This window comes from Delphinapterus leucas, chromosome 20 (assembly GCF_059928025.1).
Source record: "Delphinapterus leucas isolate spDelLeu-1000000601 "Yukka" chromosome 20, BTC_Dleu_Yukka2, whole genome shotgun sequence".
Taxonomy (NCBI): Eukaryota; Metazoa; Chordata; class Mammalia; order Artiodactyla; family Monodontidae; genus Delphinapterus; species Delphinapterus leucas.
In genome coordinates, this window is record NC_143148.1 from 41,542,202 (window position 1) to 41,567,997 (window position 25,796).

General features: G+C 40.7%; 1 protein-coding gene across 6 annotated transcripts; it reads right to left on the reverse strand.

The window, feature by feature from the left end:
- Positions 1-76: 76 nt before the first annotated feature.
- NAE1 (NEDD8 activating enzyme E1 subunit 1) lies at positions 77-25,252 on the reverse strand. Of its 6 annotated transcripts, XM_022583533.2 has the most exons (20): positions 25,129-25,252; positions 21,827-21,930; positions 21,677-21,737; positions 19,926-19,956; positions 19,112-19,183; positions 18,792-18,871; positions 18,084-18,193; positions 16,087-16,196; positions 15,113-15,175; positions 14,653-14,716; positions 13,696-13,787; positions 11,358-11,417; positions 11,131-11,264; positions 8,871-8,946; positions 8,592-8,631; positions 7,014-7,100; positions 6,099-6,191; positions 2,979-3,093; positions 2,844-2,893; positions 77-311 (listed from the first exon to the last, which is right to left on the reverse strand). In XM_022583533.2, the coding sequence occupies exons 1-20, from the start codon at positions 25,179-25,181 to the stop codon at positions 202-204; spliced, it is 1,605 nt and encodes a 534-aa protein (XP_022439241.1). In that variant the 5' UTR covers positions 25,182-25,252; the 3' UTR covers positions 77-201. The 6 variants fall into 6 exon arrangements, 5 of the variants coding, with proteins under 5 accessions (XP_022439241.1, XP_089759308.1, XP_089759310.1 ...); XM_089903182.1 differs by lacking the exon at positions 19,112-19,183; XM_089903184.1 differs by lacking the exon at positions 19,112-19,183 and having other exon boundaries at positions 18,792-18,827; positions 25,129-25,249.
- Positions 25,253-25,796: the final 544 nt, after the last annotated feature.

Consider the following 25,796-nt stretch of genomic DNA (forward strand, 5'->3'; position numbering starts at 1 on the left):
TAGCTTCTGTTCTCTGAGAAAACCGTTTCCTTCCTCCCTCCACCTCAGCTCCCCAAAGAACAAGACTACATTATTACAAGTGAGAAAAATGTTTATTAAGGAAACAACTTAACAGTTCTCCCTTAGCAGAACTTTACAGACTGGAGCACAACCTGAAGGCAATTACAGTTTCAATCATTAACACACTATAGGGTACTTATTCTACAACTGGAAAGTTGCTGAAGTTTGTGACATGCCACTATAAATGTAAGTATTATTAAAAATTACAAATTGTTTGGTGATTACTTTGATAACCTCTTGAGCAGCAGCTCCTGCAAGGAAAAAGGAGAAAAGCAAATCTTTGAAAAAGGTAAATTTCAAGAGTTCTATAAAAATATTCAATTCTGTACAGAAAACCTTTCCTTTCCAAAACCAAAGACGTTTAAAAGTAATCCAAAACAGACATAACTTACTGAGTCATATCAAAACAAAGGACTACAATTTTTTATAACTATGTTATTAAAGGAAATAAAAATTTTGTTATATACATTCACACCCTGGCATATTATGCCACAGTTTAAAAGAAGTATTTTTAATTATGGTAGTTTAAAAAGACTGGCAAAATATATTAAGCAAGAAAAAGTCAAAACAATAGTATAGATGACTGCACTTTTTTTAAAGGCTAAATATAGGCAGAAAGGATTCTCAAAGGATACCCTTCTGTTGCATTTGAATTTTACCCTATGCATGTTTTATCATAAAAAGGGGGGGGTTCCCTGGTGGCACAGTGGTTGAGAGTCCGCCTGCCGATGCAGGGGACGTGGGTTCGTGCCCCGGTCCGGGAGGATCCCGCATGCTGTGGAGTGGCTGGGCCCGTGAGCCATGGCCACTGGGCCTGTGCATCCAGGGCCTGTGCTCCGCAACGGGAGAGGCCACAACAGTGAGAGGCCCGCGTACCGCAAAAAAAAAAAAAAAAAAGAGGGGATAAAGGGGCTTCCCTGGTTGTACAGTGGTTAAGAATCTGCCTGCCTGCCAAAGCAGGGGACACGGGTTTGAGCCCTGGTCCAGGAAGATCTCACATGCCACGGAGCAACGAAGCCCGTGTGCCACGACTACTGAGCCTGCGCTCCAGAGCCCGCGAGCCACACTCCAGAAGCCCGGGCGCCTAGAGCCCGTGCTCTGCAACAGGAGAAGCCACCACAATGAGAAGCCCGCACACCACAACTAGAGAAAGCCCGCGTTCAGCAACAAAGACCCAATGCAGCCAAAAATAAATAAATAAATATTTTTAAAAAGGGAGGGTAAAGGAATATCTGTAATTTGGAAAGGATCTATATTAGATACCCAGACTGCTATACTCAGTAACAGTCTGAGTATATAGTAACAGTAACAAGTTTTAAAGTTACTATTCAAAACAAAACAACAGAAAAAAAAAAAAAACTACCAAGAAGACAATTTTTCATCTTTTATAATCTGAAGCTTCCGCTTTCACATTCACTGATTCAATAAAATTTGAGACTCTACTGTGTACCAGATACTGTCCTAGGCACTAAGGATACAGCAGGGAACAAAAGACAAAAATCCTTATCCTCATGGATCTTACTTTTCAGTAGTGAGGGAGAGAGAATTTACAAATAAGTAAAACGTCAAGTGACTAAGTGCTAAGGAGAAAAAGCAAGGAAGGGGGATATGATGCAAGAGGAGGGACTGTTTTAAATGAATCAGGGATGGCCTCACAGGGAAGATAATATTTTAAAAAAGACCTGAAAGAAATGACTTGTGCAGAATGATTATAGAATGCACATGTTATAGACCGAATGCATGTCCCCAAAAATTCATATGTTAAAGCCTTAACCCCCAATGTTACCATATTTGGCGATGGAGTTGAAGTCTTTGGGAGGTAATTAGGTAATTGAGGTCATGGGGGTGGGGCCCTCATGATGGGATTAGTATACTTATAAGAAGAGACACCAGAGAGCCTCCTCACCTTCCTGCACAAAGAAGAGGTTATGGCACACAGCAAGATTGTGACTGCCTACAAGCCACAAAGAGAGGCCTCACCAGAAACCAACTATGCTGGCCCTGACCTCAAACTTCCAGGCTCCAAGGAGTTTTATTTAAGAGATGGTATTGGTGAGTTGGGTCCTGAAGAACAGGTAGATTTTAGACATGCAGGCAACAGGGAGACTTAAGGCAAATGGGCCCAGATTGGGGTAGAGATTCAAGGAGCGGGAAATCAAAGGGCATGTCTAGGGGAAAAGCAAGTAACTTGAAAAAACCAAGGCCAGAAAGGCTGGGTAAAACCAGAACACAGAAATTTTTTTTTTTTTTTTTTTGTGGTACGCGGGCCTCTCACTGTTGTGGCCTCTCCCGTTGCGGGGCACAGGCTCCGGACGCGTAGGCTCAGCAGCCATGGCTCACGGGCCCAACCGCTCCACGGCATGTGGGATCTTCCGGGAACAGGGCACGAACCCGTGTCCCCTGCATTGGCAGGCAGACTCTCAACCACTGCGCCACCAGGGAAGCCCAACACAGAATGTTTTAAATGTCAAATGAAAGACTCTGGATTTATTTTCCGAGGACTACTGTAGTGTATATGTGTGTACTGCCAGGTGAGAGGGTTAAGTGAGAGACACAATCAGAGCTATGCTTTAGAAAGATTAATTACTCTTCAGGAGTTTAAAATGGACAGCAGTGGGAGAGATGGAAAGCAGGGAGACCAGTTTGGGGGGTACCAAAATAATCTAAACTCAATATTAACATTGTGCTTCACTGACCTCCCTAGTTAAAACAGCTGGGAAAACAAAACTTCATAACTGTACTATATAACAACAGGTGACAGTCTTCTCATCTCTGGAACTCACCCCCTAAGAATGCAGCAATGGTGTGTGGTTCAGCAGCTCCGTATCGGCAACTACAGGAGAGGATGGAGACATGAACATAGATTAGCCTTATGACAGGACAGTATTGTCTCTTGCATTCCCTAAAAAAATACTCACAATTCATGGACATAATCATCTTTCACTATTATGGATAATCCATATTCCTGAAGGAAGCCAGTGAGACAAGACTTCAACTTGCCTATATCTTCTTCAACTTGATAGTTAGATACCCCTAAAATATATATATGCAAATTAATTTTCATTAAAATAAATATGTGACTCAAAATTATTGGCTATCTCCTTTATTTAATCCAGTTTTAGGTATTCTAGTCAAAACATTAAGGTGTAAAACTGAATTAAGAACAAAAATAATGGAAAGTATGAGACAAATATTTGCAGCTATCACAAACCTGTAACAATCAAAGAAACCGTCTAAAATCTATTAAAAATTTGAGTTTGACAAATCTGCTTTGTTCAGTGCTCCTTACCCAGTATCTAGAAGAGTATCTGACACGTAGTGGTGCTCAGTAATTATTTGATAGAACTGAATGAATGAGAAAGTAATGTCCTATTTATACCCTTTATAAAACTTATAGCGTTTATTACCCATTTCCAGGAGACTAAATGACATATATAAAACTATAATAATAGGTAACACAGAGCATTAATAGATGCTGGACATTGTTCTAAACACCATCTAAAATATTAATTCATTTAATCCTTACAGCAACCCTATGAAGTAGGCACTATTATTATCTTCATTTTACAGATAAGGAAACTGAGGCACAGACAGATTAAGTTATGTGCCCGAGTTACTTAGCTCATAAGTAGCAAAACTGTGATATGAGCCCAGGCAGTTCTTAATGATGAAACTATTTTGTCTCCAAAGGTAAGCTATTATTATTATTACTACTGGAAGGAAAAATGTAATTGCCATAATATCCAGGTATTACTAAAACCCTCTAGTTTATTTTATTTTTTAACCCCTCTAGTTTAAAAACTATCATTGGGACTTCCCTGGTGGCGCAGTGGTTAAGAATCCACCTGCCAATGCAGGAGACACAGGTTTGAGCCCTGGTCTGGGAAGATCCCACATGCCGCGGAGCAACTAAGCCACAACTACTGAGCCTGCGCTCTAGAGCCTGCGCTCTAGAGCCTAGAGCCTGCGAGCCACAACTACTAAGACCGCATGCCACAACTACTGAAGCCTGCACACCTAGAGCCTGTGCTCTGCAACAAGAGAAGCCACCACAACGGGAAGCCCGCACACCGCAATGAAGAGTAGCCCCCACTTGCCGCAACTAGAGAAAGCCCATGTGCAGTAACGAAGACCCAATGCAGCCAAAAATAAAAATTAATTAATAAAAAAAAAACCTATCATCACTCCTTCTCAAAATAGTAGCATCTACCCTTTACTGAGTACTTAAAAAAAGCTAAGCAGTATGTTAAGTGATTTTCATACATCACGTATCTAACCCTTACAATCTAATAGAGTAGTTGTTATTATCACCTTTCCATACTGAGAGAACTGAGACTTGGAGGGAAATAGTGACTCACCCAAGATCAAGAGATAATAAGTGATAGATAGAACTTGGATTTGGACCTAGGTTTAACTCCAAAGCCTATGCTCTATGTAATAGCTAATCTCCCATGATGGCTCCCCAATGAACACCTCTTCGTGCCCTTGTGTGGTCCCCCTTCTGCTCTTAATCTAATGTGACCCTGTGAAGCCAACAGAACATGACAAAAGTGATGCTGTGACTTCCAAGGCCAAGTCATAAAAAGCCTTGTACCTTCCACCTGGGTCTTTTGGAATGTTAACTCTGGGGAAGGCAGCCACTATGTAAGAAATCTAGGACTCCCATGCTAAAAGGAAGCCCCAAGTAGCCATGTGGAGACAGAGGCCTGACCAGCACCCGCCCGCTCCCCCCACAGCAGTTCCGGATATCCCAACTAAAGTGCCACACAGGTGAGTGAGCATGTCTTCTTGGATGACTCCAGCCCCAGGCGTCATGCAACTCCATGAGATCCCCTTCCCCCAGTGAGAACTGCCTAACCGAGCCCAGCCCATACAAAGCAATGAGACAGAAAAATCGATTGTTTTAAACTACTAAATTTGGGGATGGTTGGTTATGCAAGAGATAACCAAAAATACATTCTAAGCAAACAATACAAATAAAGCAATACATATTTGGTGTTTATTCCTTTTCCTTTTCTGGTAAGCTTGCTCATTAAGATTATAACTCAGTGGGTATACTACATCAGTTGGGACAACAGGTTTTATGACACACCCAGAATGTGCTGCTATGCAATAATCCTGCACAATTAAAATTACAATCTTAATAAAGATATCCTGGGCAACTGAAGACCTTTGAGCATATGCCAATTCCCCAATTAACAGATAACAAAAAATAGATACTGAGCAAAGAAACATCTTCAGAGTTCTGAGCTCAGAAATCACAGGCATACTTCTTGTGGCTTTCTCATTCCACTAAATCAAACTCAGTGTGAGTCTTAGAAGTAAACTGTACAAACTGACAGGAAAAAATTTTATCCTATATGCAATCAACCAACAGTCCCCTGTGTTGAATCAAACACTACTTGCAACTGGTTACACTTAAAAACCAAATGGTATTTCCTCACTGAGACGAACCAGGTGTAAATTGTTTACAGTGTGACTTCAAGCATCACTACTGCAAACACCCCAAGAATCCTTTAAGATTTCATTCTATTTAAGTATTTATTTAAGATTTTATTGGGGACTTCCCTGGTGGCGCAGTGGTTAAGAATCTGCCTGCCAATGCAGGGGTCATGGGTTCGAGCCCTGGTCCGGGGAGATCCCACATGCTGCGGAGCAACTAAGCCCATATGCCACAACTACTGAGCCATGTGCCACAACTACTGAAACTTGCATGCCTAGAGCCTGTGCTCTGCAACACAGACAAGCCACTGCAATGAGAAGCCTGCACACCGCAAGAAAAGTAGCCCCCACTCACTGCAACTAGAGAAAGCCTGCGCGCAGCAACAAAGACCCAACGCAGACATAAATAAATTAATTAATTTAAAAAAAAAAGATTTTATTGGGAATTCCCTGGTGGTCCAGTGGTTAGGACTTGGAGCTTTCACTGCTGTGGCCTGGGTTCAATCCCTGGTCAGGGAACTAAGATCCCACAAGCCATGCTGTGCAGCCAAAAAACAAGATTTTATTGTATTTGATAATTTGATTGCTATTCTTACCTGGATATCTACCATGTTGTTTATGAAATCTATCAACAGCCCGTAACATTAAGTATAATACTATCTCATTATCTGGATTGTCCATGCTGGAAACTGAAAGGAAAAAAATTTCAGTATAATTTGTGTAATTCATGACATAAAAATAAGGAAGGACTGAATTTACTATATACTCAAAAAGTTTCAGAATACAAGGCAATTCTATCATAAAATTTAGTGACAATAAAATAGAAAATGATAAATAACTATAAAATAAAGGGAGCTACGTTACTGAGATAAAATCCAAAGGTCTTATAGACTATTAGCTATGGTCACATAACCTCTACTATGGTAGTAGTATGCTGACTTTAGCTCTTCTACATATCACACAACTTACTCAGTGACCTAAATAGGATTTTATGTATGTATATATTAAGTTTTATATTTGAAATTATGACTTCTTAGATAGGTTTATAGAATAAAATTTAGAGTATAAATATTTATATTATCCTTTATGTTATCACCATACACTCTACTATACATTCTGTTATTACACAAAATATTTATATCCTTAGAATTAATAACCTAGCATCAAAAGGTTATTACTGGGGCTTCCCTGGTGGCGCAGTGGTCGAGAGTCTGCCTGCCAATGCAGGGGACACGGGTTCGAGCCCTGGTCTGGGAGGATCCCACATGCCGTGGAGCAACTGGGCCCGTGAGCCACAACTACTGAGCCTGCGCGTCTGGAGCCTGTGCTCCGCAACGAGAGGCCGCGACAGTGAGAGGCCCGCGCACCGCGATGAAGACTGGCCCCCCCCTCGCTGCAACTAGAGAAAGCCCTAGCACAGAAACGAAGACCCAACACAGCCATAAATAAATAAATAGATAAATTTTAAAAAGAAAAAACATCACTTTAAAAAAAAAAAGGTTCTTACTTACTAATTTCATCCTTGTTAACTGTATGCAAGCCATATTCTTCAGCTAAGGATCGACATCTCACCACTCGAAGAAATGCAGAATTGCTGCCTGAACACAGAAAAGACATTATGGAAGTAAATGGTTAAGATACATGACTATCCCAATTAAGAAGAGGAAATTCTGTGTATCCTCTTTACAGACATGGAAGTATGAAGAAAAGGTTCTAATAGTTAGCAGAGATGGCACCAGAACACAAGTTATCTTAAATTCATGTCCTTGGCATTACAACCAGTTCAGCACTGACTACATAGGTGATGGCACTTCTCTGAGCCTCAGTTTTCACTTGTAAAATGGAGATACATTGTTTACTTTTGAGCTGTTCTGTGGATCAAAAGTGTAACTGTGTACAGTATGTACCAAGCAGAATGCCTGATAGGGCTCAATGAATAGTAGTTTTTATCATTATTATGGACAAGCAGTACTGAAGGAGAGTGTTATACATACTGTGCTCTGAGAATATGTAAGGCTTTAAAAAAATTTAAAAAAAAGCAAAAAACTTTGTATTATGGAAATTTTCAAACATATTCCAATAGAGACCAGAATAATAAACTCCCAAATACCCAACACATCCAGCTTTTAATCTGGTATCATATAATCTAGTAGCACAAACACTAATGCATAAACACAGTGTAAGATTAGTAGTGGAACAAAACATTGAAACTAAGCCTAAACAAACATGTTGAAGAGTCTTAAAATGAATAATTTGGATAAATAATTTTAAGGATGGGTAACATACAAAATGTAGACTTTTGCAGAAACCAGGGGTCATAGCTACAGGGAAAAATCCTCAGATGGCATGTAAAGCAGATTTTATTACTCTTAAACTAACTCTTAAATTCTCTGGGCCTACTCAGGAGTTATTGAGAAGACCCCAGGAGCCTAGCCACTCTGAAACTAGATGGCAAAATTCTTAATTCTATCACAGTCATTTAACACTGATCGAAGTTAGTATTTAAACCAATACTCTCAATGTACATGTGACTCAAGACTTCACACCCAAAGCCTTCAGATAAAACTTTCCCAAGTTATTTAAAATGAGTAAGCTGAGGGGCTTCTCTGGTGGCGCAGTGGTTGAGAGTCCGCCTGCCGATGCAGGGGACGCGGGTTTGTGCCCCAGCTTGGGAGGATCCCACATGCCGCGGAGCGGCTGGGCCCGTGAGCCATGGCCGCTGAGCCTGCGCGTCCGGAGCCTGTACTCCGCAGCGGGAGAGGCCACAAGAGTGAGAGACCCGCTTACCGCAAAAAAAAAAAAAAAAAAAAAAAAATGAGTAAGCTGAAAATAATTGTCTTACTGATAATTTTCAATTAATTGATCTTCATGTCTTTTTAGCATTAGATAAATATGCTCTACCTCTGACCAGTCTTAGAACACCCTCTCCATTTATTATGAGAAAAAAAAACCTTACCCAATAATTACCTATGTCAATACCACTGAGACCATGGAAAATTTTTAATTTCAACCATTTAAAATTGCTGGGAACATTTCCCATGGCACATTTTTATCAAACGAAATAAGGAAATTAAGTCAAGGTGACTTACAGAGTAATTTTAATTCTTTCTCTGAAATGGACTCTGGTGCCTGTAAAGAGATAAATGCAGATTTTGCTCCAGTATAAAAGCAGATTAACAGAGGGTGCAGCACAAAGCCCATCACTATGACAGGCCTTCTCATTAGCAGGCAAGTGAGGACACCTCTAAAGAAGCTTTGAGCCAGTGCCACGCCTTCTCTCTAAGCCTTTTCTGGCTGGAGTTACATGATGCAATCAGGCCTATATGGAGCTGTACTGTCCATCAAAGGCAGTGTGCCCGGCAGCTTACCTGGCCTATAGACTGAAGCAATTTGGCAACGTGATTACCCACAGCAGCAGCATCTTTCTTTGCTTTTTCACGGTAACTGGAAAAGAACAACAAAAAGCTACTATTAACGAATATTTAAATTACCAAATTTGGGGACTTCCCTGGTGGCACAGTGTTTAAGAATCTGCCTGCCAGTGCAGGGGACACGGGTTCGAGCCCTGGGCCGGGAAGATCCCACATGCCGCGGAGCAACTAAGCCCATGTGCCACAACTACTGAGCCCACGTGCCACAACTACTGAAGCCCGCGTGCCTAGAGCCCATGCTCTGCAACAAGAGAAGCCATGGCAATGAGAAAACCGTGCACCGCAACGAAGAGTAGCCCCCACTCGGCACAACTGGAGAAAGCCCGTGTGCAGCAACAAAGACCCAACGCAGCCAAATATAAATAAATAAATAAATAATTACCAAATCTAAATCTCACCATGAATCAAACAAAAAATGTCTTTCCCTTTCATGAAAAAATACTGATCTGAAAACACATCAAATGTGACAATGCCATGGAAATTCTACCAGCACCTGTTAGTGGTTGGTGATGGATTCTTGGACTGCACTAATAACCTAGGCTCCCTCAATACTAACTTAAAAACTGCCCTTCTAGAGAGATCCATGATCCATGCTTCTCTGACAGAGGACCTAACAAAATATGTTGCAAAAGAACACAATCTCCTTGAAGTCAAGTCCAAGGAAAGTTAAATACTTCAAAACTGTCCATCTATAAATTCATGTAAAACTTTTCTTTAAGTCTATTTACACTTTCACCCTCTAGAGACAATCAGTGTTAAGCTGACTACCTCTGATGTGAGGTCATAATTCTTTTGTCCTCAACTGACTTTTCCCAAGTTTTAGGTAGTTGAACTTTTAGGCTAGGGCAATAAAGATGTGTTAGAGAATGACTGAGATGAAGCATACAATCTGTCTAGGCAACAGAGACCTTCTCTGTGTGTCATCATCTGGCCCCTGAAGAAACAAGGCCAGTGGCCCTGGATTCATCAGCACCATGCCCGAAGTACACAAGGGTAATATCCATTGAGACCTGTCCTTATGACAATCTACCTGGGTTCAGGCTAGTGATACCTGGATAGGTATCTATCTATAGTCATGAACTCTTTAAATTATGAAAATTAATGACAAAAAATTCATCAAAACTAAAGACTTCAAAGTTTTAAATTACAGATAAAAGAGAGTATAGGGCCATGGTTAAGAGTACAGAGGTGAGTTGCATAGATTCAAATCTTGGTTTTGCCATTTTCCAGCTGTCAGACCCTGAAAAAATTACCTCTACTATGTCTTAGTTTTCTCACCTGTAAAACTGGGACAATAATAGTATCTCTCTCATAGGGCTATTGTGAATATTAAATTAGTTAATACATTGAACAGTTGATAGCACAGAGTTAAGTGCTCAAATGTTAGGTTTTACCTTGAAATATGAAAAACAAAATCTGACCCTTCGGGGGTATGTGGGAACTCTATACTTTCTGCCCAATTTTGCTGTGAACTTAAAACTATTCTTAAAAATAAAACATGGGCTTCCCTGGTGGCGCAGTGGTTGAGAGTCTGCCTGCTGATGCAGGGGACACGGGTTCGTGCCCCGATCCGGGAAGATCCCACATGCCGTGGAGCGGCTGGGCCCGTGAGCCATGGCCGCTGGGCCTGCGCGTCCGGAGCCTATGCTCCGCAACGGGAGAGGCCACAACAGTGAGAGGCCCGTGTACCACAAAAAAATATATATATATTTTAAAAATCTGCCCCCTAAGTTTTTTAGCTTATTTTTATAAATTTAGTTTTGGCTGCATTGGGTCTTCGTTGTTGCACATGGGCTTTCTCTAGCTGTGGCGAGCGGGGGCTACTCTGTCGTGGTGTGCAGGCTTCTCATTGCAGTGGCTTCTCTTGTTGTGGAGCACGGGCTCTAGGCGTGCAGGCTTCCATAGCTGTGGTTCGCAGGCTCTAGAGCACAGGCTCAGTAGTTGTGGCACACGGGCTTAGTTACTCCGCGGCATGTGGAATCTTCCCGGACCAGGGATAGAACCTGTGTCCCCGCATTGGCAGGGGGATTCTTAACCACTATGCCCCTAGGGAAGTCCCTTAGATTATTTTTAAAGTGATAAGATTATAACAGGTTTCCATTTGATTTCTGATTTCTGGTAGACTGATAAAATATGTTCATCTCTAATATAAACAGATTGATTTTTCTACTACATAGTTTGAAAACAGGTGACTTACACATTTTGCAGTTTTATATATTTGCCTGAATCTGCAATCATATCAGGAATTGTGCCCCGAACAGGTAAATTTCCTTGACCCTCTTTGGCCACAAATTCCTTTAAGGCACGAGCTAAAATCCAAAATGTCGGAGTCTAAAAGAAGCAAAAAAAATTAATATTAAGTGACATCTGAATTTGACCCAAAGGTTAAGGTGGCATTATTTTTACTTTTTTTGTTATTGTTACCTGTTTGGTGATATTTATGCAGCGATCATCATTAAATATATCTTCAATACTGCTTGGGATCTAACAAAGGAACAGGAAACATTTACTTATACTAAGAATTAATATAAGTTCACTTTTATTTTCACTGCCCACTTTAACTTCCACTGCAATTTTCCAAACAAGTTCAAATACAAACTTAGACTTTTATTCAGAATCACCACCAGATGGAGATTTATTGGCGAAAGAGCGAATGGAAGAAAGTCCCCTCCTGCCCACTGCTGTTAGCATTAAAGACTGACCTATTCTCTTACATCATAAATAGAGTAAAGAAGGAGCCTAAGTAAATCTTTTTATAGTCATATTTGAAGACAGAACAAAGATAACAGACATTAATACCAAGCTAGATTTGTAGTCCTTCATGTTTTTCCATCTTGTCAAAAATCTGAAACCTTTACACCCTAATTAGTGACTGCTGAAAGAGACAACCACTCTGACAGAAATGAGGTAGTTAAATTAAGGACGTTTAATGCTAGCAAGAACATCATACATCAATAAAAACTATAGAAATCTTAGGCTTTGATTCTACTGTTGTGTGGAAAAAAGAACTTTCTTACTGGTAATTCCTAACTGCTCTCTCTGCTTCCACTCCAAGTCCCCTACAGTCTTTTGACCTCACAAGAGCCAGAATAATTTTTTTAGAAATATAAATCAGGTCACTCCATTCCCCGGCTCAAAACACTTTAGTGGCCTGCAGTGCCTTTATGATCAGGCCCTTTCTGCCTCTCCAAACTTAAATCCCTCCCACCTCTTTCCCCCTTGTTTACTTCATTCCAATCACAGTGGCTTTCAAACTGATCCTTGAACAAATGCCAAGCATCATCCCACTTCTGGGCCTTTGCACATGTGCTTCCTTGGCCTGAAAAGTTCTTCTTCTAGACCTCTGCATGACACTTCACTTAGGCTTCTGCTTAAACACATCTCTTTGAGAGTCTCCCTGGCCCCTCCTGATCCCAGACCTCCTCTCCATCATGCTCTACCCCTTTGTTCTACTCTTATTTTGTTCACAGCACCTGGTACGTTTGTCTGTTTGCTTAGTTCACTGTCCCCCAACCATGAGAACCTTGTTTTTTTTAATTGGAGTAAATTTTACATTCAGCAAAACGTACAAATCTTTTTTGTTTCTTTGGGGTTTTTTCTTTTTTTTTTTTTTTTTTTTTGTGGTACGCGGGCCTCACTGTTGTGGCCTCTCCCGTTGCGGAGCACAGGCTCTGGACACGCAGGCTCGGCAGCCATGGCTCACGGGCCCAGCCGCTCCACGGTATGTGGGATCTTCCCGGACCGGGGCACGAACCCATGTCCCCTGCATCGGCAGGCGGATGCTCAACCACTGCGTCACCAGGGAAGCCCCAAATGTACAAATCTTAAATGTACAATTCAATGATTTTTGATAACTATATACATACTTCTAACCATCACCCCAACTGAGACACAGAAAATTTTCATCACCCCAGAAAACTGTGTGATTCACAGGGCACACACTTTTAATCACTCAGCAACACTACCTCACTGTCTCCAAAAAGTACGTAATGACACCTTGAGTGCTTTCCTAACTTGAAAGGTAGCATTTTTTTCCTGTTTTAAATTATAAGAAAATTCTGGGAATTCCCTGGTGGTCCAGTGGTTAGGACTCCACACTGCTAACTGTTAGGCCCTCACTGCTGAGGGCCCGGGTTCAATCCCTGTCAGGGAACTAAGATCCCACAATCTGTGTGGTGCAGCCAAAAAAAAGATTAAAAAAAAAAAAAAAGGATTAAAAAAATTATAAGAAAATTCTAACTTATACTACCAGTTGTATTATTTCAAAGTTCCCCAAAAAACTCACTGGCCAGAATTCAAAAACAAAACAACAACAAAACAAAGAACAACTAAACTAGGTTATCCTCCAAGTAATTTTTAAGGTATACAATGTCATTAAGAACATCTTCCAATGTATCCAAATAATTACTGTCAAAAGCAAAGCAGGGTAAGATTTAACTTTTCAGGCAACACTATTTTGGACCAGCAAAATACCACCTTCATTATATAATTCCTACCCCAAAACACTTATTATTCACAAATCATGTACTTCAAACAATTAATTTATATAAATCACTGTATCAAATTATATGCTGAAGCACTGAGATCCATTTTAACAAGGACAATACAGAATCTTATTAAAAGAATATTCAAGCTGTATTATAGGTATTAATTTCTAACCAACTGTACAGTTTGAGAAATTTAAAATTAAAATCAACTATTTCACGTATGAGGACTTCAGAAAACACCTTTCATTTGTGAATACCTCATCAGCTTTTAATACCTGAGTTATATTTAGTGCTGTGTTCACATTTTTAATAGCTTCTTCAAAATTCTCTTCATCTTCCGGAGCCCCATTTTCATTCTTTAGAATTCCTATTAAAATAGAAATTGATTAGCAAACAAAGCCCTTTTCTTTTCACTCTTTCTCTCCCCCCAGCATTATGGAGATAACCTTGTCAGATTCTGAAGGGAGGACTGGATACTGAACCTTAAGAAGAAATATGGCTCATCACTAGTCATTCTTTTTTTTTTTTTGCGGTACGCGGGCCGCTCACTGTTGTGGCCTCTCCCCTTGCAGAGCACAGGCTCCGGACGCGCAGGCTCAGCGGCCATGGCTCACGGGCCCAGCCGCTCCGCGGCATGTGGGATCTTCCCAGACCGGGGCACGAACCTGTGTCCCCTGCATCGGCAGGCGGACTCTCAACCATTGTGCCACCAGGGAAGCCCACTGGTCATTCTTAAAACTACACAAGGAGTGGCTCCTTAACCTCACGAGGAAAATAAAATAAAAGCTCATGATGGGGGCTTCCCTGGTGGCGCAGTGGTTAAGAATCCGCCTGCCAATGCAGCGGACACCGGTCCAACAAGCCCTGGTCCAGGAAGATCCCACATGCCGCGGAGCAACTGAGCCCGTGCACCAAAACTACTGAGCCTGCACTCTAGAGCCCACGAGCTACAACTACTGAAGCCCGTGTGCCTAGAGCCCATGCTCCTCAACAAGAGAAGCCACCGCAATGAGAAGCCCATGCACCGAACCGAAGAGTAGGCCCCGCTCACCGCAAGTAAAGAAAGCCCATGTGCAGCAACGAAGACCCAGTGCAGCCAAAAATAAACAAATTAAAAAAAGAAAATCTCATGATGGCATCATCTGACAAAGGTGTTGACAGAAATTCAATAAACATTAGCTTCAAGCAATATGCTTTTCAAACTTTATACATTTAATCACATCCCATATTACCTTGTCTGATCAAATCTCTGAAGTCTTCTTTTTCTTTATACGTTTTAGGTATTCGTCCATTAGTCTAAATTGGGTTAAAAAAATTTTAATCTAGTTGTAAAAACTCAAAATATGGAAACTGTAAGTCCAGTTTCCCCCTATCCATATGAGATTTCATCAGCAAATCTATACCTTGGTAAAATCAGCTGACTTGATAGAAAACAGAAACTGTGGGCCACTTCTCTACATTCATTCCCCACTGCCAGTTTCAGAATGACATTTGTTCAAATTTCATTTTGTTAATAAAAATGTCAGTATCAAAAGGGAAACTGCTAGATTTAAACTAGCAGTTTAAATCAGCTGCCCTATAACCACATAAGGAAAAAAAAATCAATGTCCCACCCCCTCCAATGAAATTCTTTATAATAAACTGAAAAAATACAGTCATATATGGAATTTCTTTTTTCAAGAAAGGACGTACTTCACTATACCACTGTGCTAAATATTTAGCTATGATCACAATCCATGGAGTGTGGCTATGGTCCTAAAAATAAAAGAATCAAAGGAAATATCAGTATTAGTTAACATTAATTAGTTGACATTTATTTTTCACTATACCATATCATTTTCAACAAATTCAACAATATTTATTAAATTCAATTATTCAACAATGTTTACATCTCTCAGTATATGTGGAATAATGAACAAAGGAAAATGAACTGGGTTAACAAAAACTGTTTTACAAAGATTTTGAAGGCAGTGTCCAATTTAATTCTAATAAGGCAGGTATATACTATGATTGTCCCCATTCTACCATTAAGAAAACTGTCTCAGGGACTGCCACCCAAAAACAAAGCTCAAGTATCTTGATTTCAGATACCAATCCTAGACTAAGGAAAAGGGATCCTTTCTGTGTTTTCTGATGAACCAAATACCTGCATTTAATTAATGGGTAGTCAGGGGAAAAAAAAAATATATGTGTGTGTGTGTGTGTGTGTATGCCTTAAATTACATGGCCTGTTATAAATATCATTATTTCTATAATGAAATATGCAGTTGCCTTGGTAATTCTCAAACACTAAAAATAAGTTTTAAGAGGAGTCAATTTCAACAAACACCACCCCAAATTCAAACTGTTTTAAAAAGGACATCTATTTGTTTAGGAAAGAGCCATGAAGAGGGCTTCTGGGATATGTTAATGTCCAATTTCTTGACCTGGGTGTTGATTACACAGATATGTTCAGTTAATGTACTTTTCTTCAATAAAAAAGTTTTTAAATTTTGGGGAAAGATAGATTTATTTAAAACAAATTAGGTACAATGTTGTTACTATGTGACCTGGATGACAGGACTACGGAGGTTTATAGTATTTCCTCACTTTGTAATTCAAAAACCTTAGGTTAAAAACAAAGTTTTAAGTATACCTATAAATGGAAGGTCACACACACTACCAACCTTTTTTTCCATATGATCCAAATCATAAGACTGAAAATGTTCTCTCAGTTCAGGAAATGGCTTATCCAGTCGTAGATCCTCTAATGCGTTATCTGGATGAGATTCTATTACTGTGAAACAAATAATCCCAAAAGATAAACTTACTTCTTTAGCAATACTGCTGGCAGTACATACATTATAGGAACTTAGGAAATCTGTAATTTTTTTTTTTTTTTTGCGGTACGCGGGCCTCTCACTGTTGTGGCCTCTCCCGTTGCGAAGCACAGGCTCCAGACGCGCAGGCTCAGCGGCCATGGCTCCCAGGCCCAGCCGCTCTGCGGCATGCGGGATCTTCCCGGACTGGGGCACGAACCCGTGTCCCCTGCATCGGCAGGCAGACTCTCAACCACTGTGCCACCAGGGAAGCCAGGAAATCTGTAATTTTTAAATGGGCATAGGGCCTACAGGTTTTTCTCATTGTTTTGTTCATTATTGAGTTTAATTTACATATACATATAAATTTGTATTTTACTAAATGCACAAATTTTAAGTGGACTATAGTTTTTTTTTTTTTTGGACTATAGTTTTAATAAAAGTAAAACCAAGATTCCTTTAGTGAAGAATTTTCTTATTACAATTGGAAAAGATCAAAATAGGTAAAATTTGCGTTCCGATAGCACCCAACAACCTACCCTTCCTCCGCCTGTGGTCTTCAACAGACAGCATCACCATCTACCTAGACCTCTTCCCTAGAAATGTGATGGTCTTCCCTGACTTTGAGCTTCCTTGGCCCAGTATCAGTCCCTCCCCACATCCTGATGTCACTTCATACACAGCTCTCCACATAGGGGAGCATGGGAAAGTGTAATTTCAGTGAGTGTTTAGAGCTAGGCTCCATTCTGTCACTTGCCAGCTGTGTGACCTTAGGCAAATAGCTTAATCTCTCTATGCCTCAGCATCCTTATCTGTAAAAAGCAGATAAAACAGTATCAGTCTTACAAGGATATTGGAAAGATTAAATGAAATAATCCACATAAAGGCAGGCACACAGCTAGCAATGTTAACCTTCATTACCATCTACCCCCTCTTCCCTATCCTTATAACATCTGCCCTCAGTCAGGAGATCTCTCTCTGTCTCTCTCTTTCTCTTACCTAGACCACTGAAAATCTCCTAAAAGCAACCCTTGTCTCCAATCTTTGTCCCTCCAAATCCATTCATTCTCCACCGGGTTTCAGAGTGACCGGTTTAAAACAAAATGTTTACCTCGTCACTTTCCTACTTACAACTCTTAAATGACCCAGCACCACTGCCAAAAACTTATCCTCAAAAGCCACTCCTTAGCTGCCCAGGCAGATACCACTTTTCAGTGATGCTACCAATGCCAATGACTGTCATTACACTAGCAGAGTACCTGGCTCAGAGCAATGCAGGAGTACTGAACGAAAACTTTATATGATGATTTAAGATTAAAATTTTCTAAATAAAGGGACTTGAACTGATGCAAGCCTGCCTATGGATGAGTTCAGTCTCCTATAAACACTGTTTCCTTGGAACAGTAGTTAGGTAAATGCCTTGCTTGCTGTGTGCAATTACACCTGAACTGGGGAAGCCTAATGCCTGTATGAGAATGGAATAGAATACTGGTGGGGGAAAAGGTGGCATATCCTCTCTGTGTCAGTGTAACCCACATACCTTGGCTCTTACCTGTGCCAGACATACATGCCCTATGTAGGTTAGGAGGCAAAAAAAGCTAGGTATTTGCATAGCTGCTGGGCCTCCTAATAAGATGAAGCAGCTGCACCTGTTGTATCTCCTGCTTTGTATCCTTCTATAATGCTAAGTAAAGGAAATACAAAGATTAAAGCCTACTGATTCTGACTGCCACTTTGAAAGTATAGCCAGAGTTGAGCTGCTACAAATTTACTCTGTGATTTAAAATTGACTTTCTAAATTGTCAAGTTCCTAAAATTATAGCTAAAGTAACCAATAGGAAGCCCCATATGTGCAACAATTTTACCTGGATGTTCTTTTATAATGATCCTCATATAACCAACTAGTCCATATGTCCTACAGATCAAAAGAGGGATTTGGGAACTCCAGAGGATATCTGCTAAACGTAGTAATGTACTGTAAAAGAAGGCACAAAAGATAAGAACATAAGCAAATGGAAACATGCCAAATGTGAAAATGCTTTAAAATAAAGCAACTTTCTTACTAAATAATAAATGCAAAGATATATCTATTGCATTTACATAAACAGCATATTTACTTAAACATATGCTGAAAAGCAAGAAATTCCACAAGGTTGCAGTCTCAAAGAAAGTATATCTTTTGGACTAGAGAGATAGGAAAACCTAGTCCTTTGTATTAGGGAGAATGCTACTGAAAGACATCTCCTAAACATTTCCATAATAAAGAAGAAAATATTTATAAAACCTTTGTATACAGCACCAAGCACTCCCTATAATTAATTCTAACTAGTTTTTTTTCACTAAAAAAATAACCAATGTTCAATTTAACTGTTCTAAATATATTTTTTTTAAAGTTTCACATCTCAGTATTTTTCTCTTCCCTATCTTTTTAGTGCTGGAGATCTATAAGCACTTCTAATTAAAGATTTCTATGGAGTTTAAGAATTTTAAGGACCACAGACTCTGCAGAGAAAACAAAACTATGCAAATCTAATAAGAGATTAAAATAAAAACAAATTAACTTAAAAATTTACCTTTCAGGAAGCTGAGTTGCAACCACAATGGTAAACCTACAGAAAAATGAAGGATCATTGTCTAGAAGGTTTTCTGGACTCTAAATAGGACAGGGGAAAGAAAATCCAACAATTTGACAATCATATTAAAGATGACAGAAACAGTTAAGCTACTTTAGAACAAGTGAGGTAAATGCTAGACTCCAATGTTAAAATAATTCAACTCTCAACATAAATATACAAAGATTCAAAATTCTAAATTCCTAGGGCTCTGAATTAATAAAAAATTAAATTTCTGACCAGAAATAATAATGTGTATATATATACATATATATATATACCTCTTCCACAAAATTCCCAGAGACATCGTTATTTAATTCTTGTAAGAATTCCATGGCGGCTTGAGCTCGGTTCTTTTTAAAAACAAAACATTTTACTTGAATTAGAAAAAAATTTGGTTAAAATGTAACCCCTTAATTTACAGATCAGGCAAAAACACTGTAAAACAACCCAAATTCCATGCACAGATATGACAACTCTGCTTTTCATAGTGTTTAAACTAGGACTAAACCAGAGTATTACTTAAAACAGAGCTAAACCATCATTATTCAGAATTCTTAAATGCTTACATGACTTGCACTCCACTTTTCTGATTAGGCAAATGACCAGAAAACCCTGGGGAGGAGGCAGGGAGATTCTGAGTCAAGTTGAGACTTACTCTAACCTCCCACATTTACAGTCCTGCACATGAGAGGTCAGTCATTAAAGAAACAGTAATTTCTATTCAGAATACTACACTAAGTTGACCCATATGGTTTTGTAAGATTTTTAATATGAAATACAAAACTAAGACACATTCTGACTAACTCTTGGTAAAAAAAAATCTTCTTAACCAAAATACTCCAACCTCTGAACATTAACATCACTGAATATTTAACTTTAATACAGGATAATAAAAACACGAATAGTACTTCTAAGTTCTTAAACTACCAAGCATATAAAGATTTACGAGATCAGAAAAAAAATGAGATAATTAGCTTTTTTCTCAGAGGAATAATAAGCTCTTTTAAAGTAAAGCTTTTCAAACAATCGAAACACAGTGGCATCACTGGATGTTCAAATACAACTATATTCTATAACAAACTGATTTTTTACCTTGCCAATACTGCTTCTCTGAAGGAAAAAACTAAAACAGAATAAAAACAAATTTAATGGCTTCTCTGACTATAAAGGAAAGGTTATTTGTAATACCAGGTGCATTTCATTCATAGTTTAAAACAAACTATATTTTAATTTCAGACTGTAACAGCCTTCCTGGAGGAAGAAAGCTGGACGAAACTTGTAACCAAAGACAGGCTAATAAATCAATGTTTCCCAAAGTATGTACCACAGAACATGAATTTCACAAAATGCTCTGAGAGAAAAGGGTTCCCGGGCTTTAAAAAGTTTGGGAAACAACATATGTTATATTCTCTCTTGGAAATTCATAATATATGTAATACGCATGATGTTGAAGTCTTACACTAAAGAAATATTTAGTTTAATTTGACCCATTTCCCAAACTCATTTGACCATGGAATCCATTTGCCCATTTAACAGCTACTGACCACACTTGGGAAATGCTGCATTGAATAGTCTGCTTTTGCAGGTAACTATAACAGATTTATTCAGGGTTCCTCCCACACATACCCTTGTTGTGCCCCAAGGTCCAGATCTGAGTCTGCTGATCAGAGTCAGGGTACCCTTGGAGCACAAGCTCAGCAGCTCCACAAGAGAAAGAAACTTCATTCTTATTATACCCTGTTCTAACCAACCAAGCAAGCAAAGATAAAAGGACTTTTTCTTTATAGATACCAATAAAAGGGTGTTGTGGTAGTGAAACTTGTATTACCACCCAGAGAAAAGATAACAAAGCTCAATATGAACCAAATTCTGATTTCCCTTCTATTTACTCATTGTTGTTGTTTACTGACAAATATAATGAGAGATCCCAGACTCCAAGTCCCTGAAAAGGCAAGCATGAAATCCAAATTGGGGAATGCTCTGAAAGTCTAAATATGATCATCTTTAAAGAATGATATGCAGGCCATCTTTAAAACAGCAATTTTAGGGCTTCCCTGGTGGCGCAGTGGTTAAGAATCCACCTGCCAATGCAGGGGACACGGGTTTGAGCCCTGGCCCGGGAAGATCCCACATGCCGCAGAGCAACTAAGCCTGTGCACCACAACTGGTGAGCCTGCGCTCTAGAGCCCGCGTGCTGCAACTAGTGAAGCCCACGCACCTAGAGCCCGTGCTGCGCAACCAGAGAAGCCACCGCAATGAGAAGCCTGCACACCGCAACAAAGAGTAATGCCTGCTCGCCACAACTAGAGAAAACCTGTGCACAGTAACGAAGACCCAACACAGCCAAAAAAATAAAATAAATAAATAAATAAATTTATAAAAAAAAAAACGAACAGCATTTTTTACAGACAGTGTAGTGTAGAAAGAGATATACCTGGACTAAGCTTAGAAGACACCACAAACAAAAGGTAGCTTTTACTATCTTATAATCCGAAAATACAATTATTGTTAATTATATACTAACATCTAGGAATCAATATAAGGACTCAGGAAGGATCCAGATTTCACAAATAAATAATGACTACCCTTTTTCATTAATAACAACAATAAAGACAGTAATGATGGGTATCTTTTACTAAAGGCCTATTTGCCAGACACTGTGCTAGCACTTTACCTATATTAACTCACTTCACCCTTGCCATGATCCTAAGCATAGGGACTATTTCCACCTGGAAGTTAAGTCACCCTGACTGAGGAGTTGAAGCTGCGATTCAGGCCTTGCTCTCCCATGACAAGGCACTGCCTTCCCTAACATGCAGGTATTTGAAAAGAATAGAACATACTTATTTCCAGCATCTTCTCCGCTGACCTGATTTCCATCAATAATTGTAAATGAACCAATACCTGGGAGACAAAACAAGAGTCAGTCAAGAATATATATTTCTAGCTCAAAACCTTAAAGAAGTAAATTTACAACAACAAAAGTATAATACCTGGTAGTACCAAGTTTTTAAGAATTTCAGTTCCTGTAGCTGTTGCATTTATTAGGCAAACATGAGCAGATTCTAAAGCCTCTTGCCCATGATCACCCCACAACCTACAAAAGAACACACAAATTTAACGTTTACAAAGCTTTCATGAAAATACAACTTTATTTGAATCATGATCTTTGATCTTTAAAGTGTTCTCGTATAGAATAACTGATGTGACAACCACGGCAAATATGTGAGACAGGAACAGCAGGAGGTGTTACGGGGATTATATAGCTGACTAACCTGAGACTCAAACAGGTTGATGCCTGGCATGGTTAAAGGGGGGGTTAAATCAGGACTAAAAATTTGGTCTTCCAGCTCCTAGTCCATTACTCTTTTCAAGCCAGATAACTTACAGAACAGAAAGTCTTTGTAGTCATTAACATTAGAGAAGAAACTTAGATTTATTTATTATTATTATTCTTTTTTTTTGGCCGTGTCACGCGGCATGTGGGCCATGTGGGATCTTGGTTCTCCTCCCAGGGATTGAACCTGCGCCCCCTGCAGTGGAAGTGTGGAATCTTAACCACTGGACCGCCAGGAAAGTCCCGAGAAGTACCTTAGATTTAAAACCTATTATTCTCTATTTCATTTCTCCTTAAGTTACAGGGATCCAGAATATTTAAGATCTTGACATAGGACTTATCACCATGACGTCTGCAAGAGTGAGAAAAGCTTTACCAAGAAAACTGAATTATCATCTGAAAAGCCTTCACACTGACTTCAATAAGAGTGCTTTAAAATGTAATTCCCAATGAACATTCTAATAGCATGATTAATAAATGCATTAATACATTAACAAACAGAAAGATGTAATAAGGATTAGAAATATGTTATAACCTGAAATATATGTTATATCCTGTCACACCAGCATATCATCAACATGGCAAGGTACATGATCAAATAAGCATCATGACAGCTGATCCAACCTGGTTACCTTCGCCCAGAAAGCCTATTAACTAATGTATCTTTTCTTGTCAGTATAGGAACTAGTATAGGGGGAGCCCAAGTCATTAGAAAAGTTTCATAGCCTGGAGGACTGATAGACTTTAAGGTGCCTTCCCCGTCACCTGATCTAAAGCAGATTCCCTCTTTTTATGTAGCCCATATGTCCTCCAGAGCATATCACAACTGTAACTGCCTCATTTGGGGTTTTTTTCTTTAATTAATTTATTTTATTTATTTATTTTTGGCTGCGCTTGGTCTTCGTGGCTGTGCCTGGTCTTCGTGGCTGTGCCTGGGCTTTCTCTAGTTGCAGCGAGCCGGGGCTACTCTTCGTTGCGGTGCGGTGGCTTCTCTTGTTGCGGAGCACGGGCTCTAGGCGCGCAGGCTTCGGTAGTTGTGGCTCGTGGGCTCCAGAGCGCAGGCTCAGTAGTTGTGGCGCACGGGCTTAGTTACTCCGCAGCATGTGGGATCTTCCCAGACCAGGGATCGAACCCGTGTCCCCTGCATTGGCAGGCAGATTCTTAACCACTGCGCCACCAGGGAAGCCCTCATTTGGTGTTTTATTTGCTGAACACCCATCTCTCCATTCCACTCTAAGCTCCATAAGGGTCCAGACCACTCCCACTGTTCACCACTGGAACCCCAATGCCCGATACAGTGCTCTGCCCAGGATAAGTGATCACTGAATAACTGTCAAATGCATGGAGGAAAGCCTAGAAGAACCAGACAGACTGGAAATGTCTGTTTTTTCTGTGAAAGTAGGGCACACAGAAGACACCTGACATATTTGGTTGATGGATACCCGGGTAGTTGGAAAGTAAGCCTAAAAGAATACTGGCGCATCTCTAGGTAATATATTTCAAGAAACGGCCCAAACAAGAAATCAATCCTCTCTATTCTCTTGCTGGCCTAAGGAAAACAGGGCCTGCTGACTGCTAGCTGGCTCAACAGCTTTGCTGCTTTGCTTGTAACCGCTTCCCTCTGACACTTCAAAGCCAATAAACAGTTCTCACGGTGAAAGGTAAAGTTTGGTCCTTAAATGGACTGGACTCAGGAAAAATGCTTTTTTGTCACAGTTACTTAGTAATCTAAAATATTTTCTCAGCTCTGTCATGTATGGTTACATCTGCATTCAAAACACAAGGATCTCCAAGAATTTACAAGAGAACACAAGTTGGTTACAAGGGCTCTGCCACCTTGCTTCTTTCCCCAGAAGCTCAGGAGCCGATAGTACCAGCTCTGAAAAAGCCAGAAGGACCTGAGTTTACATCCTGGTTCAAATACATGGGAAACTGGGCAGGTTACAGAACTTCTCTAAGACCCAGTTTCCCCATCTATAAAGCAGAGAGAATATCTACCTTCAAGGCTGCTCTCCGAATTGAGTGCATAAAGCCCCTAACCCAGCACTAAGCTGTAGGTACAAATGGGTTCCAGTCCTTAGGGACACACTGTAACTTCTGGCTTGGGGGCTCCAGAAAGGAAGCGGGCCAAACATTTGTGTTACTTCTGCTGCCTTAACACACAGAAGATGATCAATAAATAAGGAATGGGGAGTGTTAGGAGAAAATGCATGGGAGAGGAAGTAGTCAAGAACCAGCCCGATGGCTTAGACCTGCAGTGTCCATTAAGGTAGCCATTAGCCACATGTGGCTAATGAATAAGGCTAGTCCAAACTGAGATGTGCTATAAGTGTAAAGTGCTGGATTTCAAGGACAGAATGGAAAAAAATGTTAAATATCTCTAATAACTTTTTATACTGATTATGCATTAAAATGGTAATACTTTGGATATATTTGGTTAAATAAAATAAACTGCATTATTAAAATTATTTTCACCTGTTTATTTTTCCTTTCTTAATGTGGCTACCAAAAAATATATATAACTACACAGGTGGTTTACATGAGACTAGCATTATATTTCTAGTGGACAGCTCCGGCTTAGAACAATACCTAAGACTCGGTGCTGCTCTCTGCGGCCGGGATGGGGTATTCCCGATCCCCTCATTCTGCAAAACGAGAAGCCTGAGCACAGCGAGGTGGAACTGGCAGCCGCCCCGGTGACCCGGCTGACGCTGGGACGGTGCACCTCGACCTGCACACAGCGTGGCGAGCGGGAGGGCGCGCCCCTCGGGGAAGGCGAGTCCCGGCCCTCGGGAAGCACCGCCGGCCCCAGGCCGGAACCCTGAGCGCCGGCTGCACGGCCCGGCCCAGCCCGGTGGGAGGCCTGAGGGAGGCCCAACCACGCCGCCCGCCCGCTTAGCCCCGGCCCGGACGCAGAGGAACCCGCTGGCCCGCCCGACTCGGTGAGCCCTGGCTCACCTCAGCTGCCGGTCGTACTTCTGCTCCTTAAGCAGCTTTCCCGGCTGCGCCATGGCCGCGCCCGCCGCGCGGAGAGCCGCCGGGCCACTACCGAGAACGACCACCACCTCCACGAGCGCGCAGGCGCACTAAGCCCCCTTCGCTGCAGCTTCCTCCTGCGCGCTGCCCGCAGGGGGCGCCGTCACTGCACTGCGCACGCGTCGCCTGTACGCCAGGCGTGTGCGGCCAAAACTCAGACTCCGGGCTGGTTGGTAATCTAGTCCTCCCCAGTGCACCAGACCCTCTAGTCCGCCAGTCCGAGAATATGTACGCAGTACCTGTGGGGAACTCGAGCTTTGGAATCAGGCAGATTTAGATTTTAACCACTTACTGGTTGTGAGATCTGCTCTTTACCGCTCATATCCTCAGTTTGTTCCTCTGTGCAATGGGGATAAATGAGCCTCCTTCACAGAGTTCTATTAGTCTTTAATGAGATTTTGAATACACAGAACAAGACTCACAAAAATTCATATCTGAATAACTTTCATTATTATGATCATTATTATTCACCCATTTCTTCCATCCTGTCATTCAACAAGCTCACACTAGGGCAGGTTTCCAATCACAAAGCTAGCTGCTCCTGGATGCAGATGCAAAGAGGAATAAGTCTGGGGCTCTGTTCTAGGGGA

Excerpts from the sequence above, each read along its gene's own strand:
- NAE1 (XM_022583533.2), bottom strand. The coding sequence starts at position 25,181 with ATGGCGCAGCCGGGAAAGCTGCTTAAGGAGCAGAAGTACGACCGGCAG. Across the intron at positions 18,872-19,111 it reads CTGGGAATTTTGTGGAAGAG|AGTCCAGAAAACCTTCTAGA; the intron begins GTATATATATAT and ends TGTCCTATTTAG. Across the intron at positions 7,101-8,591 it reads GAAAGAATTAAAATTACTCT|GCAGCAATTCTGCATTTCTT; the intron begins GTAAGTCACCTT and ends TTCTGTGTTCAG.